Genomic DNA, 18255 nt, shown 5'->3' with positions numbered 1-18255 from the left:
ACAATGAACAAACACTCAATCCGGCGCAATATTTAAAAATGTTAAATTATTAAAATAAATTATCAATTAGTTTCATGAAATTGTATAACTGTTAGAGTGAGAAAGACGGCGAAGAAGAGGCCATGACAGTAGCGATGGTGAGTTGGTGGAGCTTAACATTCCTATTTATTTGACAATACCAGCTCAGGAAGACAGCGTTAAAAGTAGTTTTGAGAATGGAGGTACTCTAAAACTTCTACTTGAAATTTATAAGTTAATTCACCACATGATAGCAAAAATTGTTGAAATTTATACAACTATGAGGCATTTTTATATAAATTACTGATGCACAAAAAACTATATGTGTGAAGCACATTTAAAACAATTATCAGAAAAAGTAAATACAACAAAAGATGAAACTCACGATTGTATTTGCAAGAGAGTCAGAAGAAAACTGATTTGTGGTCTATGTTATTCCTCAGTAAGAGTAGTGAATAAAATGACATCAGTTGTAAGCCATTAGTAAAGGCTATTAATTAAATCATATTACTTCAATGAATTTACTTTTCTTGGAAGAAATGAGTCATAGTAGTAAATAATTAGTATCAGTATTATTTTATAATACTATTAATGTCACCAGTCACTCCTCCAAACCTACTCTAAGCCATTTATATATATAATTCTTCTATAAATAACTTTAGACATTCATATTTCAATGTTAATATAAAGATTGACTCAATAAAAATCTTAACAAGTTTTAAGTCTTAATAGAGAAAATAATTTAATAATATGCATTATTTATGATTGACAATTACAAACAAATGAAGTCTTTAGGACAAATTTTGTGATCATATTTGGATTCATTCTCAAAAAATACATAATAATAAGCCAAAAACTTTGTGTAACAAAACTGCTCTAGATCAGTGATATCATTCGATAAGTGAATTCTTAAAATCAGATGTTGCAGTATACATTTTTTCAAAAGAATCAAACACAAAGAATGACTACCATTTTTATGTAAAATGAAATTATTTTTCTAACCGGTACTCAGAAATTGATTATTGTGTTAAGGTAAATAATGATTAATCTTTGATAATCAGATTGATCGGGGCAGACTGAAATTAACATCCTAGGAATAATGTACTTTGATTTTAATGTGTTTCTTGCTAATTATGCATATAATTAATGTAAATAAAACACATCTATATACTGTCCAGCACAGAGGGATGTGTAATTTCCGTTATTTATATGGTCTTTATAGGAAGCTGGCATATAATTTGTTGTATATATTTACAACTAGCAGATATATTGTCTTTTACATTTTATTTATTTTTTCTTTGGGGTTGTGGGCATTGACTGCTTTAGTCATTAGCCTTTTTCCCCAAATAAAAAAAAATAAAAAAAGGAAAACTTTACTTTTTGGTGGTCCTCTGCCAATTGCAGATAGGACATACGAGAGCTACTCATGAATAACTGTTGTCAGCAGAAAATGCACCACTGTGCATAAGATGCAACTACTGCTTAACAGTGCGCCACATCCTTGTGGATTACATATGTGAAGTGGCCTTGCATCGTAAATTTAAATTGCCCAGACAATTCATTGAATTCTGAGCAATGACAAGGAAGTTTTAGATTCCACACAAAATACAATTGGATATTTGTTTGGTTAAAAATGAATAATTATTGACAGGTTTAACTTTGGAATCTATATAACAACCTTTAGGTGATGATTTTGATAGATCAGGTTGTGAATTTCAATGGCCTATTCTGTGTTTGTGATTGCTCACATTGAATGATTCTAAACCTCGGCATCTGTCTTGAAGAAACGCTAATAAATTGCCCAAGGATGCTGCTACACATGGGCCACTATTTTGAAGCTCCCATATTTTTTTAGTGGATATATATCCAAATATTGTAATAAAAGATGACAAATAAATTGTGCAGTGGGACGAGTTATTTCCTTCAATGCCTTAATTGCATTTATTCCCTTAACATGATTTATAAGATGACCTAATTCAGTAGCGCACTGTTTAAGTAATGCAGGTGCCAAAAATAAGGCCTTGATATGTTCATGAACAGTAATTTGAGGATTCTTATAACGAGAGTAAATTAAATCCCAGGTAACACAAAAATTATCACCCGTTGGTGGTATATTTGATGTTAATACCTTAGGTTCATCGTTTAAACATGAATGTAAATAATGCATATGCTGCATGTCTGATAAATAGCTATTATTTATAATTAAGCTTTTGAATATATCTTGAAAATTTATGCATTCTGTGTAGACCAAAAAAATTTGGTAAATTAATAGTGGGGTAACTGTTGCCCCATGAAGTCATTAGTATTGCCAGAGCAGTTTCAGCCAGTTGACGGATTTGATAAATTTCCTTCTGACCTTTTCAGAGACTTTTTGCTGGTGTATTTATCTAAAACAAGTTCCTTTTTTGAGCTAACAGAAAAGTATTGTTCCTCAATAAGCATTAACTCATCATGATGCGCTTCATCGTTTATTTCTAGTTGTTTAATTTTCATTTAAATATTCTAATTGCTGACAATTTACCTTCCTTCAGTATAATTACTTTTTTCAGGGATTTTACCTCCTGAATCGGCATTTCCATCTTGAATATTAGACAGTTTCTTAAACGCCGTTGTGGTCCCTTTTTAAGTGACACAAACTGGAGGATCTTTGCATGCATCATCTATATGACTTTCCACCCCGCATATGCAAATTTCTTGCTTTTAACATTTTACTGCAGTGTATCCAAAACGCCTAGCACTTAATACCTGGTTACAGTATGAAAGCATGGACATCCACATGATGTACGCCAGCACATACTTTCTAAGGGAAGGAAGGTCTTTGAGCGTTAACACATGCAAAGGAGAAGGAAGAACTTTTCCACTTCTCATGGTTAACCTTTGACATTGAGTCACACCTTAACTTGATAATTTCTCTACTATTTCTTCTTTCATACGATTAAGAAGATAGCAGAAAACAGCAACCCCTTTTGATGAGTTAAGAGTGTTATGAGGTTGGACAAGCACGGGGAACTTGCAGATCTTCTTTTAACACTTACACTTTTTGAATTTGACTGTCATTGACGGTTTTGATGTACAAACCGTTAAAAGTATTTCCTTTACAGGACCACCAGCAGTCTGTTATCTCCCGGGTAATCAAAAATTGGCTGACTTTCTGGAAGTTTCCATTCTCTCTCATATCTCAAAATGTCTTGATGCGGTGCCATATTGCTGAAAAAAGCCTGTTGACTTCTCAACTCTTCTAATTTTATCTGTGTTCTTTTCACTTGTGGCGAATCGGCTGAATTCTAAACAAGGATGTTTATATGCACCCTATATGTTTACATGCACCATATTTAGTCGGTAAGATTCTGTATGTACGTTGATCCTTCAATAGCAAGGCTAGCTGCCGGGTCCCACTCAAGGTCTACTAACCATGGAGGTCAGACCTGGTACCAGCATACATCATTATGCAGCATACATCCAGTCAGTGGAACCAGCATATGTCCTGGCAGAGAGCAGATTCACAATCTGCACCGACTCCAGGCTCCTATTCACCAAAACTTTCAGAGCTCCTGTGCACCAGTATACATGGCACCATACAAGACCATATCCAAAGTCATTAAGTAGTAAACATGATCTGCAGGTGACCAGAGTCCAGTCCTATAATGACTGGAAGTTGGGTACAGGTGGGGTTCATTGTTGTCAATAATGATCACCTCTCTGAAAAATATTCAAAGCCCTGTTAGAGTTAGCTACATGTATTGTATTTATGTAAAGCTGTTGCCACCCTGAATATGGAACATAGATTGTATGTGGGAATCATCATTGTCAGTTGACATTCATCAGTTAACATGATATTAGTACAGCGTAACTGTAATTTATTGAAGTCTTTTATTGTTCATTTGCAAATTAATTTTTTGAATGTTGATTACTTAACTACATTTTATTGCTATTTATATTCACATTATAGCATGTTCCCTTTTTTCAGTTACCATTACTTTTTTCAAGACAAAATTAAGCAGTCGTTTAAAGATTATAATTTTTAATATTGTTTTTAGATTAAGCGTCCATACTTTCATGTAAAACCATTGGAAAGATGTCAATTAAAAAACTGGAAGGAGTACTTGGACTTTGAAATAGAACAGGGTGATAAGGAGCGTATAATTATCTTATTTGAAAGGTGCCTCATCGCTTGTGCTCTGTATGAAGACTTCTGGATTAGGGTAAATATAAAAAAATTGGTTCTTAAAGTTTTTGTCTTCAATAATACTGTAATTTGTTTTATTTTTTATTTCACTATTATTACCTGTTTTTATTTTACTTCTGAATTTGGAGTATGAACAATTATCTTTAATCGGCTTGATTAAAAGGTCTTGTTTTAAATGCCAGTATTTTTACATTGTAGAATGAAATTGCTGTCTTTTGTGATGATGGCTTGATGCTAGAATATATCTTTGACAGGGAAGATGTTTCATTGATCATGATCTATTAGCAAAGCCTTTGTGTGTTAATACTTGAATACTAATGTCTTGAACTTGAACGAACAAGATATCAAAGGAAAAGGTTTTTCTTCTAAATTTCTATGTGTAGTAAGAAGTCTCTGTACTTTTTTAATCAAGTTCTGAACTAGAAAAATATCAAGCAAATGTCATTTGCTTGAATATATTTGTTTATGAGAGTTAGATGCATTATATTGGATGTTGTGATTGTGAGCTTTATTGCATTCTTCATATTAAAATGGTTGCTTTCATTAAATATGTTTACAATAGATGATTATATACCAGGAAGTTCATGGAACATATTTTTAGATTTTTTAAAATTTTACATGAGCTTAAAAAAATATATTGAAAAACTACAGAACTTGTCTATAGAATTTTTTTTTCACTTTTTTTGAAGAAAAAGTCTCGTAACAAAATAAAATTAGATAACAAATTAGATAGCAATTTATGACACAATTAAGACCACTCTTGACATTTTACCATTATTATGAAAGAAATTATAAGATTCAAATTAATCAGCAAAGCTCACTATAGAAAAAAGTTAATACGAGTTCTGTTCAATTAATCAGCAAAGCTGAGTATAGAAAAAAGTTAATAAGAGATCTGTTTAATTAATCAGCAAAGCTGACTATAGAAAAAAATTAATACAAGGTTTGTTCAGAAAATAACAACTTTATATTTTTAATCTTTATTATTAATTTTACCGATTACACTGGTCAACATGATTTTTGTCTCATGAGTACTAATAGGTTTATTTAATGCAGTTTTTATCCTGTTTTCAAATGTGTATTCGGAATTTCTCCATCACCCACAGTTTTTTTATTTTAATTTTTTAAAAAGTTTTTTCGTCCATTTGTCCATTGTCAAGTTAAAGCTCCTAGACCATTGTAAATATGATGGAACCAAATAAGCTAACTCAAAAGATAGTGTTGCTACTGTTGTGCAGGTTCAGACGTGTATATACAAACGTGATCTAGTGTAGCACATGTTCATCAGAATGATGCCAGTTGTGAGATAGTAGTGAACCAGTAAAACTTCATTGAGTGCTTTGTATACCTGAATTATTGTGTATTACCTATTTACAACTTTATTTCTTTTAATTAGTTGTTAGTTACAAAATACGTAGAGTTTGTTTAAATCATCCTAACAATTTTTGTTATGTATGTAGTGAAGTGACGCTCAAGTCCCAAAGGCGAAACCTTACTCCATTAGTAAAAACGTATTTTGAACTTTATTTTGGGTGTAAAGTCTGGGACCAAACAAGGGTCTGGGCCTCATGTATCTGTTGTTTATCATGTTCTAGGTTTCTTACTGCATAGAAAAATGGCACACGCTACATGCCATTTGCTATCCCTGTGATTTGGAGGGAATCCAAAGATCACTTTTGTGACTGTTATTTCTGCTTAACAAACATTAAAGGGATTATGTCAAAATCAAAACGTACAGTGACATACTTTAATTTTCAATCTGCAATGAAAACAGTTACACACTGCAAAGAATTGTCCGTACCAAAGCCGCCAGAACATGTGACATTAGATAAAGAAAGCTCAGAGTCTGATGGAAGTAAGGAAGAAAAAGAAACAGATTCTGATGATACAACTTCTGAACAAAGCAGTACATCTGAGCCTCATTTTTTCTGATTCAGGAAAATCTTAACGATCTCATATGAGATTTAAAGTTATCCAAAAAAAAACAGTCTGAAATGGTTGCTTCCCCGCAAATAAAGGGTTGGAATCTTCTTCAAAAGAATACAAAAATACATATCTTTGTATTCTTTTAAATACAAAGATATCGTAATCATTATTCTGAATTTAAAGACTATTTCTTTGAAGAAAATGACTTAGTGTTTTGTAATGACATTTCTTCTCTTATGGAGACACTTGAACATAACCCAACAGAATGGGGCTTGTTCATTTGATTCCTCTAAAGTTAGTTAGTTATTGCTAATTGCAATAAATTCCTATCAGTACCTGCGGCTTACTTCACTAGTATGAAAGAAACGTATGAAAACTTTAAATTAATATTGGAAAAGCTTCAATATGCAATGTATGAATGGAATATTTATAATGATTTGAAGGTATTTGCACTTATTCCTCTACACTGAAGAAAAAAGACTAATTCTTGTTTTTAAATGCCATTATCAATACAGATAAAAAAATTAACTGAAAAACAGTCGAATCATAATTATATTAACCGATTATTCAAATTCCAAAACTAAATATCATACCTGTATAAGGATTCACAGATTTCAAATCTGTTGCTGAATTTTAATCCACCGTCCATTTTGTGTCAAAGCACTTCCATTATATAACTTATTAGTAACAATACTGATAATGAATGGTTTATTCTATTAAAAATATATAATTTATATCTATTTGTGATATCTAGATCGAGCTTGTATAAGCAAAGCTTTATTTGGGTTACAAAGATTGTCAGTTGAGTGAAAATAGTATTTTTTAAAATATCAGGTATTTTCACTGTGAATGAATCACTGAACCTTTGGTGTAGATGCTATTTAACGCTTTAGTACTGTTTGATCTACATATATTGTACATAATGATAGTGCAGTTTGATTTTCCAGTACATTCTTTACCTTCGTTTGAAACTGTTATTCTTTTTGTTGAAAAAGCGCTTGTTTGTACTAGTTAGAACTTTTTAATCCCTCAATGTATTCATATACTTTGTTGACCGGTTTACTTATTTCAATGTCCTGTACCTTGATTTAAATATGAGAAGTTTTAATTATTGGTGGATATCATGTAATTATTTTAAATTGTTTGGTTTATCAAAATTTTTGCGTATGTAGAACGTTATTTTCAGTTTTTGTATAAATAAATACTGTTGCCAGTTAACATTGAGTTGTAAATGTTTAATTTTTTATACTTAATGCTGTTGACATTGTGATTTAGTAATGTTTGACTGCTAGTTGAGATTTAATACAGTTTTTTGTTTTGTTTAGTTGACCTTTTTTTATGTAAATTTTAATTTTTATTAGCTGTAAAATGTAGCTGATCAATTAAAATTATGGTGTTATCTAATAGGCTGTTTCCTGATATAAATATTTACATATATAAAACAAAAATATCTTCTGCCAAGAGGTTTTATAGTGTTTAAAATGATGACTACATTGAGTTAACTTTAAATTACTACTTTGACAGATCAGGTGGTTGAATATATTGTAAATAATGTCACAGTGACTTAATGTTAAATATTTTTCCAGTTTATACGATATTTGGAAGAATTGCCTGGTACTAATATTGATAAAATCAGAGATGTTTACGAGAGAGCTTGCACTATACACCATCCAAAAAAACCAAATCTTCATTTATATTGGGCTGTGTATGAGGAAAGTCAAGGTATGTAGGTATATCTATAACATTCCATCTTGTGATGAATTTAGTTAAACGTTTTGTAATGATTTTTGATTAGTTATAGAGGTTGTTTTTGCAATATATTTGTGTTTTTATTATAGAAACTTTTCAGTTAACATAATATACAGTTAAAATAACATGTTATGTTATGAACCCAAGGTTATATAAAGCAATATCATAAAACAGCTATCTTTCATGTTAATTCTTCGCTTTTAGTTTTACCGTTAACAGAACTAATATTTGGGTAATTATAACGGAATTATATTTAAAAAAAATTTTTATAATAATATTTGGGTTATAATAATATAATAATAATAATAATAATATTAATATAATAATATTTGGGTAATTATAATAATATAATAATTTATAATAATATATTGGGTAATTATAACGGAATTATATTTTTAAAAAAATTTTGTTTCGTTTCGTTATAATAATATTTGGGTTATAATAATATTTATTTGGTTATAATAATAATATTTGGGTAATTATAACAGAATTATATTAAAAAAAAATTTTGTTTCGTTTCGATGGTTTAAAGTGCAACACATTCTGTAATATAAAAAATAGAAATTGTGTTATACTAAGGTGATTAAAGTCTGTCTGTATTTCTAGTAGTTTTTAGCTATAAGATAATGTCTTAAAAAATGAAGTTCTCAATTTATTCTGCTTCAAAACTGTATTATATTGGATAGTTTCTGTTCACCTAGCTGATTAGGACTTTCATTTATTACAATCACATACTGTTATAATAACTGCTGAATTGAGTGAGCTTAAATGGTTGCACCTTTCACAGTTCAGGTTAAAAATAACTTATTTTAAAAGTCGTTCCTTGTATTACAAAAATTATTGCTAATAATAAAATTATTTAGATTAGTGAGCAGCGTAAAACGAACCCATAATGAAACTGCTACCCGACACTATTTATGAAAGACTTACATAACTAGTGCAACTAATGGATGTATATGTTACTACTGATTGTTGCTGTCGTTTGTCAGGTGGTTACATGTCAGTGTAGTATATGTTTTGTTGCAGTGCTGTATTGTGAGTACAGTAGTGTTTGTGTAAACCCATTGGGTTAGTCTAGTAGTGAATGCGTCTTCCCAAATCAGCTGATTTGGAAGTCTAGAGTTCCAGCATTCAAGTCCCAGTAAAGGCAGTTACTTTTATATGGATTTGAGTACAAGATTGTGGATACTGTTGTTCTTTGGTAGTTAGGTTTCAATTAACCACATATCTCAGGAATGGTCGAACTGAAACTATACAAGACTACACTTCATTTACACTGATACATATCATGCTCATTCATCCTCTGAAGTAATACGTGAACAGTGGTAATTCCTAGAGGTTAAACAGGAAAAAGAAAGGAAAAGTTGTTTGTGTAAAATGCCTTATTCGATATAGGAGATTGAATAAAGCTATAGTTGAAGCCTATATTCGTTTGAATTGTTTGAAGAAATACGTCAAGTATTCGTAGAAAAATTTCTGATTGACTATCCTAGCGAAGAATAGCATACATGATTTAGGTAAAAAATGGCATACAACAGGTTCGGTTTCCGATGCAAAATGAAATAGACAACCTTCCGTTTTTTCCACAGGCCATTGCCGATATTGAAAGAATTACTGTTAGTCCAAAAAAAAATCACTATGCAAGTTATCCCAACAATCTGGTGTTAAATACACATCTTGTTGTAAAATTCTTCATGATTTAAAATGGAAACTGTACCATGATACAACTACGCAACAGCTGAAGGAGACAGACAAACCAAAATGACTTTATTATTGCAACTGGCTTCTCAAAAACATTGTTGGTAAACAGATAGATCTGATGTCTTCTTTCACATCAGACGAGGCATGGTTTCATTTATCTGGCCATGTTAATTAGCAGGACACCAGGTATTGAATGGTGAGGAATCCTCATGAGATATTCAAGCATCCACTTTACGATGAGAAGATTGGTGTTTGGTTTGTTGCTTCCAGTAATTGTATAGTGGGACCAATATTTTTTGACCAGACTGTCAATACACAGTTTACCTCACAATTTTTGAAGAATTCTATGCTCAATTAACTGATAATGGAAAAGAAAATACAGCTTCTTCCAACAAGACGGAGCAACATTGTTACACATCAGACGTTTCACTGAGTCGCGTTCATGCAGCTTTCACAAATGAACGAGCTGTCAGCAGAAAATGCTGGCCCCACATTCCTCAGAGTTGTTTACTTGCGATTTTCTCCTTTGGAACTACTTATGACCCGGGCCATCTGTCCACCCTGGAAGATCCCCCATGCCATCATCGGATACACCCCCCCCCCCACTCTTACATACTGGCAAGTCCGGTTGCTCTAGGCCAGGAGTCAGCAAACTGTGGCTCTTTCACAAAGGTTTTGGAGCAGACTAGAAAAAAAATAAATTAGAAACCTATCCTAGAAGTGAAATGTAAACCGTTTGAAAAGTAAGTCTTTTGATAAAAGTCTTGATTAAAAAATAAATATTAACACAGTTAGTCACTCTCAATGGTATGTTCATTGTATCTTTCAATTTACTGCGAACTGAATTGTATTTCAGTTATTTGTTAAAATTTTTTTTCTGGAACCAATCCCTCGACAATAAAAAGGTAGCATTTGTACAATTTTTTCTAGAGACATTGTTTTATCTTTATTCGATTTAAGAAGACAGTGCTTGTGCTTCCTGTGTGAGTTGTGCAAACGAGTTCAATCGACATTCTCCCTGCATTCTCACATTCCTGTAATTTACTTATAGCACGTGAAATCTTTCGAGTGAAGTAAAAAATATTATATTTTAGATTCACAAAATTATATATATATATATATATATATATATATATATATATATATAAAATGTACTTAGGCTATGTATATATTTGATACAGTTAATATCGTCATTTTTATATTGTATGGGGTTTTAATGATTTTTTTTTTAGTTCTGTGTAATTTTGTGTTTATCGTTTATTTTTACTTAAAATGCAAATTTTTTTAGACCGCTTAATAAGTACTAAGTAAAAGCAAGGAAAACTGAAGATAAAAACCACCGTGGATTCAAAGAGGAGTGGACTGAAAACTTTGCATATGTCTAAAACTCAAATGGTCTTCTTACGTGTCTTTTGTCAAGAAAAACTGGAACATAACAAAAGGTTGAATTTAGAAAGATACTTTACAACTAAGCACGAAATATTTAGCATTAAATACCCGGTTGGTGATGAAAGGAAGAAGGCGGTTGAGGAGCTCCAAAGGGGACATGAAAGATCATCTTTTATTTTTAATAATAAGTAGGTTCAATCTTCTAACAATGCCAATCTGGCAAGTTTCGTAATTAGTCAGGAGATAGCTCAAGGGGGAATCCACACATGGATGGCGAATATATCAAGAGTTGTTTTCAAGTCCCTCTGAGGAGTTATTTAGAGATTTTAAAAATAAGGAGGACATAATGAAACAAATTCGAGAGATACCTTTGTCCGCTAAAACTGAAGGACAGAACAGTAAAAATGTCTGCGAACATCACAAGCCAACAAATCAAAGATCTCAAAACAGTCACAAGCTTATTAATAGCAGTTGATGAATCGTCTTGTGATACAACACTGCACAAGATTCCCTTTTTGTACAATATATCTCCTCTTCGGGCCCCAAAGAGGAACTTTTGGGATTATTTCCACTCAAAGGATGAAAGCGAGGATTTAATACAGCAAATGTTGTGATTGAGTGCTTTGAAAAGCATCAAATACAATTTGAAAAAATTATCTCGATTTCACCCGATGGAGCGAAAAGTATGACGGGCTCAATAAACGGCTTTGTAACTGTTATGGAGGAAAAAATTAATCATAATATACTTTCCTACCATTGTATCATTTATCAGGCAGCACTATGTTCACAGACGTTTCCTGAAGATCTTTGCAAGGTGATGGAATCTGTGATTAATATTATCAACTCTACCGTAGCTAAAGCGCTTCACCATCGCCAATTTAAAGAATTTTTAATTCAGATAGAGAGTGAATATGCGGATCTTCTGCTACACAAAAAGGTCCGGTGGTTATATCAAGGAAATGTTTTAAAATACTTTGCTTCTCTGTTTACCGAAATAAATGCGTTTCTCTTTGAGAAGAATATAAACTATGCAGAGCTTACTAATGAACTATGGATCCAAAAATTTTATTTCATGGTGGATGTTACTGCCCATCTTAATCAGCTTAATCCATAAATTACAAGGAAGAGGAAAAACGATCTTTTTGATGTTAGAAGTAATTTTATTTGAAAATAAATTATCGCTCTTTGCAGAAGATTTTGAAAGAGAAACTATACATCAATTTCCATACCTATCAGGTATATATAATTGTCGAGAAAAGAAGGTTAATATTTACACGTGTTATTTTAAAACAATATTGTTAAATATGAAAGAAGCCTTTCTCAATAGGTTCAATGATTTTAGAAACAGCAAAGCGATGTTATCGTTTGTTATAAAACCTCTGAATATAACGGTATCTGAAATAAACTTCTCCCCCTTTAATATTGATATTGGACGGTTTGAGATGCAGTTACTGGATCTTAAAAGTAAAGAAACACGAAGCTCTAAATTCCGACGGCTGCATGCAGACCTAGAGCTATTGGAGAAAAATAAATGTGAACTAAGTTTACAGCACAAGCTTTAAGCATTGAAAGATCTGGAGAGAGAAGATATGTTGATTTTTAACACCTGGAAAAGCATTCCCGACTCATATGATCACAATTGAAGAAACTGGTGTTTGGCGTTCTTTCCTTGTTTGGATATTTATGCGAACAATCATTTTCAAGCGTGAACTTTATCAAAAGCAAATTAAGAAATAGGCTTATCGATGAGAACTTAGAATCGTGTCTAAAATTAAAAACACAATCATACAAACCCGATTTACCCCTACTTTCAAAGGGAATGCAAGGACATCATTCACATTAGAGGAGAATTAAAATTTTGTAAAGAGCGCCTTTCGGAATTTTTTAAATAAATATTATCTTTATATAATATCTATATGGTATCAGTTTTATTTAACACGTTAATGCCGGAATGTACCACCGGTGATATGCAGTTTTGATCAAAAATAAAGAATTATTTTTTGATCCTAGGTAAAAATAGTGCAAAACTAAATTTTTACTATAATGTCAATAAACAATATTACAATATTTTTAATAAGCTTTATTATAGAATTATGAGCCATGCTACTTATTTTTATAAGTATATATGGAGTAAATGCCATTTTATAGGACACTTTTCTTGTTTATATCCCTGATTTACAGATAATTTCCTATTTACATTTTTTTTTTAAATCCCACCCGATATAACTCTTACAAACTGCTCCGGCATCTACGTGTTAATGTACCATTGGGAAAATATAAACTTTTTAGCAAAAAAGCTAGAGAATGTACGTATTACCCACATTATTTCCATAAAAATGTCTTTACAGAAGCAAAGTTTACGTTTTAAAAAAATGGCTCTGAATTAATTTCAATTTTGTATTTATTATATTTGGCTGAAAAGTTTGCCAACCCCTGCTCTAGGCAAAAGGGCTACCTCCTGGCCCTGTAACGTGCTTTGCTTCGAGACATCCCTTTTTTTTTATACGTAGAATTAAACTACTTAGCTTAGAGATTCCTTACACAGCTTGAATTTCCTTATAGACTTGTTAATAGTCCACTGGTGTGCAGATATGCAACTATTTTTTCTTCATTTCCATTTCCCAAATCAGCAGCAATACTGTTTTTTAGACCGAACCTCTTTCTGAGGTCCTCATATATGGTACACTCTACCATTACATGCTTGAGGTAAGTGCTTTAATACAAACACTACACATTGATCTTTCTTTGCCGATTAACAAATATGAATTTGTTATTCATGTGTGACCGATTCTAAGTCTGGTCACTGCTGCTTGTTCTCGGCGAGTCAGCTTCTAGTCACTATTCCATTCATATGGAGAAGTTTTAACTGACTGTAGTTTGGTATTTATTCTTCTCCAATCATTACTCCACCGGTTTTTCATATTGTATTGGTTAGACAATTTTTAACATCTGCCACTCATACAGGAATTATATCCAGGGTAGCACAGACTGTTGTCTTTCTGGCAGCTTCGTCTGCACTTTCATTCCCTGCAATACCAGCAATACCTGCAATACTATCATTGCTGTCCTCGCTGATGTAAAACGTACAAAATGGATAGGATGTTTCCAGTAAGGATGTCCTAATGTTCTTGTTCCAAATTGCAGTAAGTGCACTTATAGACATATTAGCACTCTCTCTTCGCAGTAGTGTTCCGAGTAATGAAGAGCATGCTGTCTTGCAATAACTTCTGTCGTATAAACACTTGCCATTTCTGGCAGTTTCCAAAAATGGGCTTCTCCATTTACATATATGGAGCATCCAACACCCTGTTCAGTTTTAGAACTGTCACTATAAATTTTAATGTGTTCTTCGTAACTATTGACTGTTGATAAAAATTCATGTTGGATGATTACTGCTGGCTTCTCTTTTATTTTTCCACGAGAAAGATCCAGTCTTGTGTTTATTGTTATTTCTGTTGTCGGAATTGTTAATGTCTCTGGTGAAGCAATTTCATATTTTCTTGTCAATTCGTGATACCTTATAGCGACTGGTCTGGAATAGGTAGCACATTGTTCATATAATGCACCAAAGGATGATTGTTATTTATATGGTAGGAAAGGTCCATATATTTATTTACCATATCTTTAGCAATAGGATCTCTCTTCTATAATGTAGTGGCATTATTATTCCGGTTTCTGACATTAGACTAGTCGCCGAACTTGTACTGAATGCGCTTGTGGCATATCTTATTTTGCTGTTATGTATTACATCTAACATTTGTAAATGCGACTTTCTAGCAAACTAATATACAATACATTCTTAGTCAAGCTTTCATTGAACCAATGCTTTATACAGCCTCAGTAGTATTTCTTTATCTGAGCCTTAACTGATGTTGAATAAACATTTAATAATGTTTAGGCCTTTTTTTGCATCTATCACTCAAGTCCTGTATAAGTAATCTACATGTAAGGGATTTATCCAGTAACAACTTAAAAATCTCACATTGTCCTTATATTCTATTGGATTGTCGTCGATAGTCAAAACAGGATTTCGGTGAGGAATTCTCTTCCTAAAGAAGTATTGTACACAGCACGTTTTCCCTGGAGAAAATTTGAAACTATTATTCCTTGCAACTTCATTGGGAGCGTTTATCACTTGTTGCAATTTGTACTTCACCATAGCTGTAGTGTTGCTGGCATATACAATTGCCAGATCATTGACGTAAACACTTTTGCTGATTTCTTCTGGAATGGCTAATATTAGTTCATTGATGGCAATCATGAACTAGGTACCGTTCAATGGCAAACCTTGTGATATGCTATTTTTCAAGCTTTTTTCTGATGAATATTCGTTATTGATACGTACTTCGAAAGTACGTGTTAATAATGTCATATAATTGTCGAGTAAAACTGGCAGATTGCCATGAATGCCTCATTCATGTATTTGGAGCATTATTCCATGTCACACCAGCTGATATTGAATGCCTTCTGCAGATCAAAGAAGACTCCGACCACAATGTTTTCTTGTGATGAAGCTGTTATATATGACGTTCCTCTAAGTTGATCATTTGATCAGTAGTTGAGTGGTATTGTTGAAAACCTGCTTGATGAGCGGATAAGCGATTTTCTTTTTTTTAAATCCAAACGAGTCGATTATTTATCATTTTTTCAAAAATTTTTCCCATAGTGCACATCAAAGAAATAGGACTCTTTCTATTGGAATCTGTTAGATTTTTATCTCTCTTTGGAACTGGAACAATATGTGCTTTTTTCCACTGCTGCAGGTGCATTCTATCCCACCATATCTGATTATATAGTTCTAATAATCTATGTTTTGCAGTGATATTCAGCTGCCTGATCATGACATAATGAATTTTATTGGGACCAGCAGCTTTGTTGCCGGCTATCTCCAACATTTTCACAAGCTCTTCTCTTTTGTATGGTACATCATTATATGAATAATTAATCTTAGTTGTGAAATTTAGCAGACCCTCAAGTTCTGATTTTTGTGTTCTGAAATATTAATCATAGTAAACCATTTTGCTTGCTTCTTCAAAATGATTTTACTCTGCAATTTCATTTGTAGTATCTGTAACGTCATCTTCATATTGAAGGCAAGTTATGGGAGTAAAGTCATACGCCCACAAATAGCCCTTACTTTCTTTCAAACATCTGATGCAGTCGTATTTCTGTTAATGGATGACACGTATTGCTGTCAGGATTGTTTTTTAGCATCTATCATAAGTCTTTTTGCACATACCCCTTGTATTTTTTAAAGGCAATTAGGTTTTCTAACGTCAGACATTTATTAAAAGTGTTTTACGCTTTTTTCTTTCTTTTAATAGCTTCGCTTATTTCATCTTTCTACCACAGAACGAGTCGCTTCTTGAGTTTTCCTGATGTTTTGGGAATATATCTTGATGCCAAGTCAAGTATGGCATTAGTTTTAGCATCGACATCGGCTTCAATAACTCCAGTTGTTTCAGGGAGTATCATCCTAGCTGTGAAGCTCATCCACTCTGCCTTATCAAACAGCCATCTTTTAAAGATAGCATATATTTTCCTTGTAACCACAGTTACGATATCCATCGGAAAATGATTGCTTCCATGTAGATCCTCTAAAACATAGAAAGTATACCTTGGTGCTATTGATCCATAAGTGCTAGATCTCTAGAGGATGTCGATCCATCTCTGACATTGAAAAAGGTTCCTGAACCATCTTTTAATATAATGATATCAGAATTCAGTAGAAACTTTTCCAATTCTCTTCCACGAAGATCTATTTGATCCGACCCCCAAAGAGAATTGTGTGCATTAAAGTCTCTTACCAGTAGTATTAGTGGTGTGGGAAGCTGAGTAATTAAACGTGTTATGTCATACTCCTTCCAATCAAAATTCAGTAGGTATATGCTGCAGATAGTGATTTGCAGTGGATACTTCATTCTGATTGCGATCGCTTGTAAATTTGTGTTTATTTCAACTGCTTTGGTGGTAGCTATAGTTGATTGTAATATGGCTACTTCACCTCTAACTCTTATATTTGGTGGTTGATCTCGCTGAAATGTATTGTATCTTCTTAATTGGAAATTTTCATTTCAGCAGAAATGTGTTTCTTGCAGGCATATATAAATTCGGTCTACGTCATGTACCAAGCGTTGGAGCTCATGGATGTTTGACAAACATCCGTTGATGTTCCACTGAAGAATCGACATGCTAATTTTTAGATTAGCTAATCTCAGTAGCTCTTGTCCTGAACATGCAATTATATACGAAATTGTCTTGCTTCCTGCTCTCTATTAACTTGAAATACTTTCCTTGCTCATTATTATTTTTTTAAATTTATTTAAGTTATCGCAAAGTCCTCGCTTCCATGTCTTTATTATAATCCTGCAATATTATAAATTTCTATAATTTTAAAAAAAATTTGTGAATAAGCTTTTACAGTACAGTGCATGTAACAGCAGTTTATTTCTGCTGTTAAAACCGGAGACTAAAACTTCAAATTAATATAATTAAGATAATTTAATTTAATTGTTTAATCGATGATTAGACTAGAAATTATTTCTTACTCATTGAACCGAACAATATATTTGTTCTCAAGTGGATGTACTAAAGTTAAACATCGAGATTCAGGTTGTATTTTTTAAAAACACACTGAACTGCGCTTATGTTTATACATCTTTATTGTTTTCAACCGTAAAAAATGTTAAAAAATTTAATCTTCTAAAATTAAATAGTTCATACACAATTTTTTTGAGAAATATTTGAAAATTAAAATTTGCTGTATTACAATAGAAGTACATTTGAATTATTGTTATTACGAATAAGATTTTTCTACTGTTTTTCTGTTTATTTCATAAATTATAATAATTAATATAATTATTAATTAATAAAATATATTATTATAACTTTCAGTAAATATTCAATTAAATAAACAATTTTTTTAAGTTTGTTCTATTTTCTATATAATAAATAGCATTAAAGTGTCCAGGAAAGTAATAATAAAGTTCAGGTCAAATTAGGCATTGGAAAAGATTAAGATGTAAGGAATTGTTGCCTTACTTGTTACTAAACTAGAAGAAATTAGGTAAAAAAAACCTTCCAGTCGGCTTGGCTGAGGAAGTGATAGCAGTTAAATAGCAATATAGGAAACAACTTTTCTTTACACGTAGATTGGAAAAGATTTATATTTAAAAAATTCATCGGCCCCAATAAAGCACTTGCAACATACAAAGGTAACTGAAAGAAAGGATGATTCCCTTTCAAAATAACTGCTAACATTACCAGTACAAACTATACATAAAATT

At 32.1% G+C, this 18255-nt stretch overlaps 1 protein-coding gene across 3 annotated transcripts in view; it reads left to right on the top strand.

The window, feature by feature from the left end:
- LOC142325647 (pre-mRNA-processing factor 39-like) overlaps positions 1 to 18255 on the top strand; it is a 117143-nt gene that overhangs the window by 65699 nt on the left and 33189 nt on the right. For all 3 annotated transcript variants that reach the window (XM_075367672.1, XM_075367670.1, XM_075367671.1), the window contains exons 14-15: positions 4056 to 4220; positions 7717 to 7852. In XM_075367672.1, the coding sequence (XP_075223787.1) occupies positions 4056 to 4220; positions 7717 to 7852 (301 nt within the window). The remainder of the gene's footprint in view (positions 1 to 4055; positions 4221 to 7716; positions 7853 to 18255) is intronic.

The sequence above is a fragment of the Lycorma delicatula genome, chromosome 5, assembly GCF_047948215.1.
Source record: "Lycorma delicatula isolate Av1 chromosome 5, ASM4794821v1, whole genome shotgun sequence".
Classification (NCBI taxonomy): Eukaryota; Metazoa; Arthropoda; class Insecta; order Hemiptera; family Fulgoridae; genus Lycorma; species Lycorma delicatula.
Note: the sequence above shows the minus strand (reverse complement) of the source record. Positions and strands in the feature narration are given on the sequence as shown.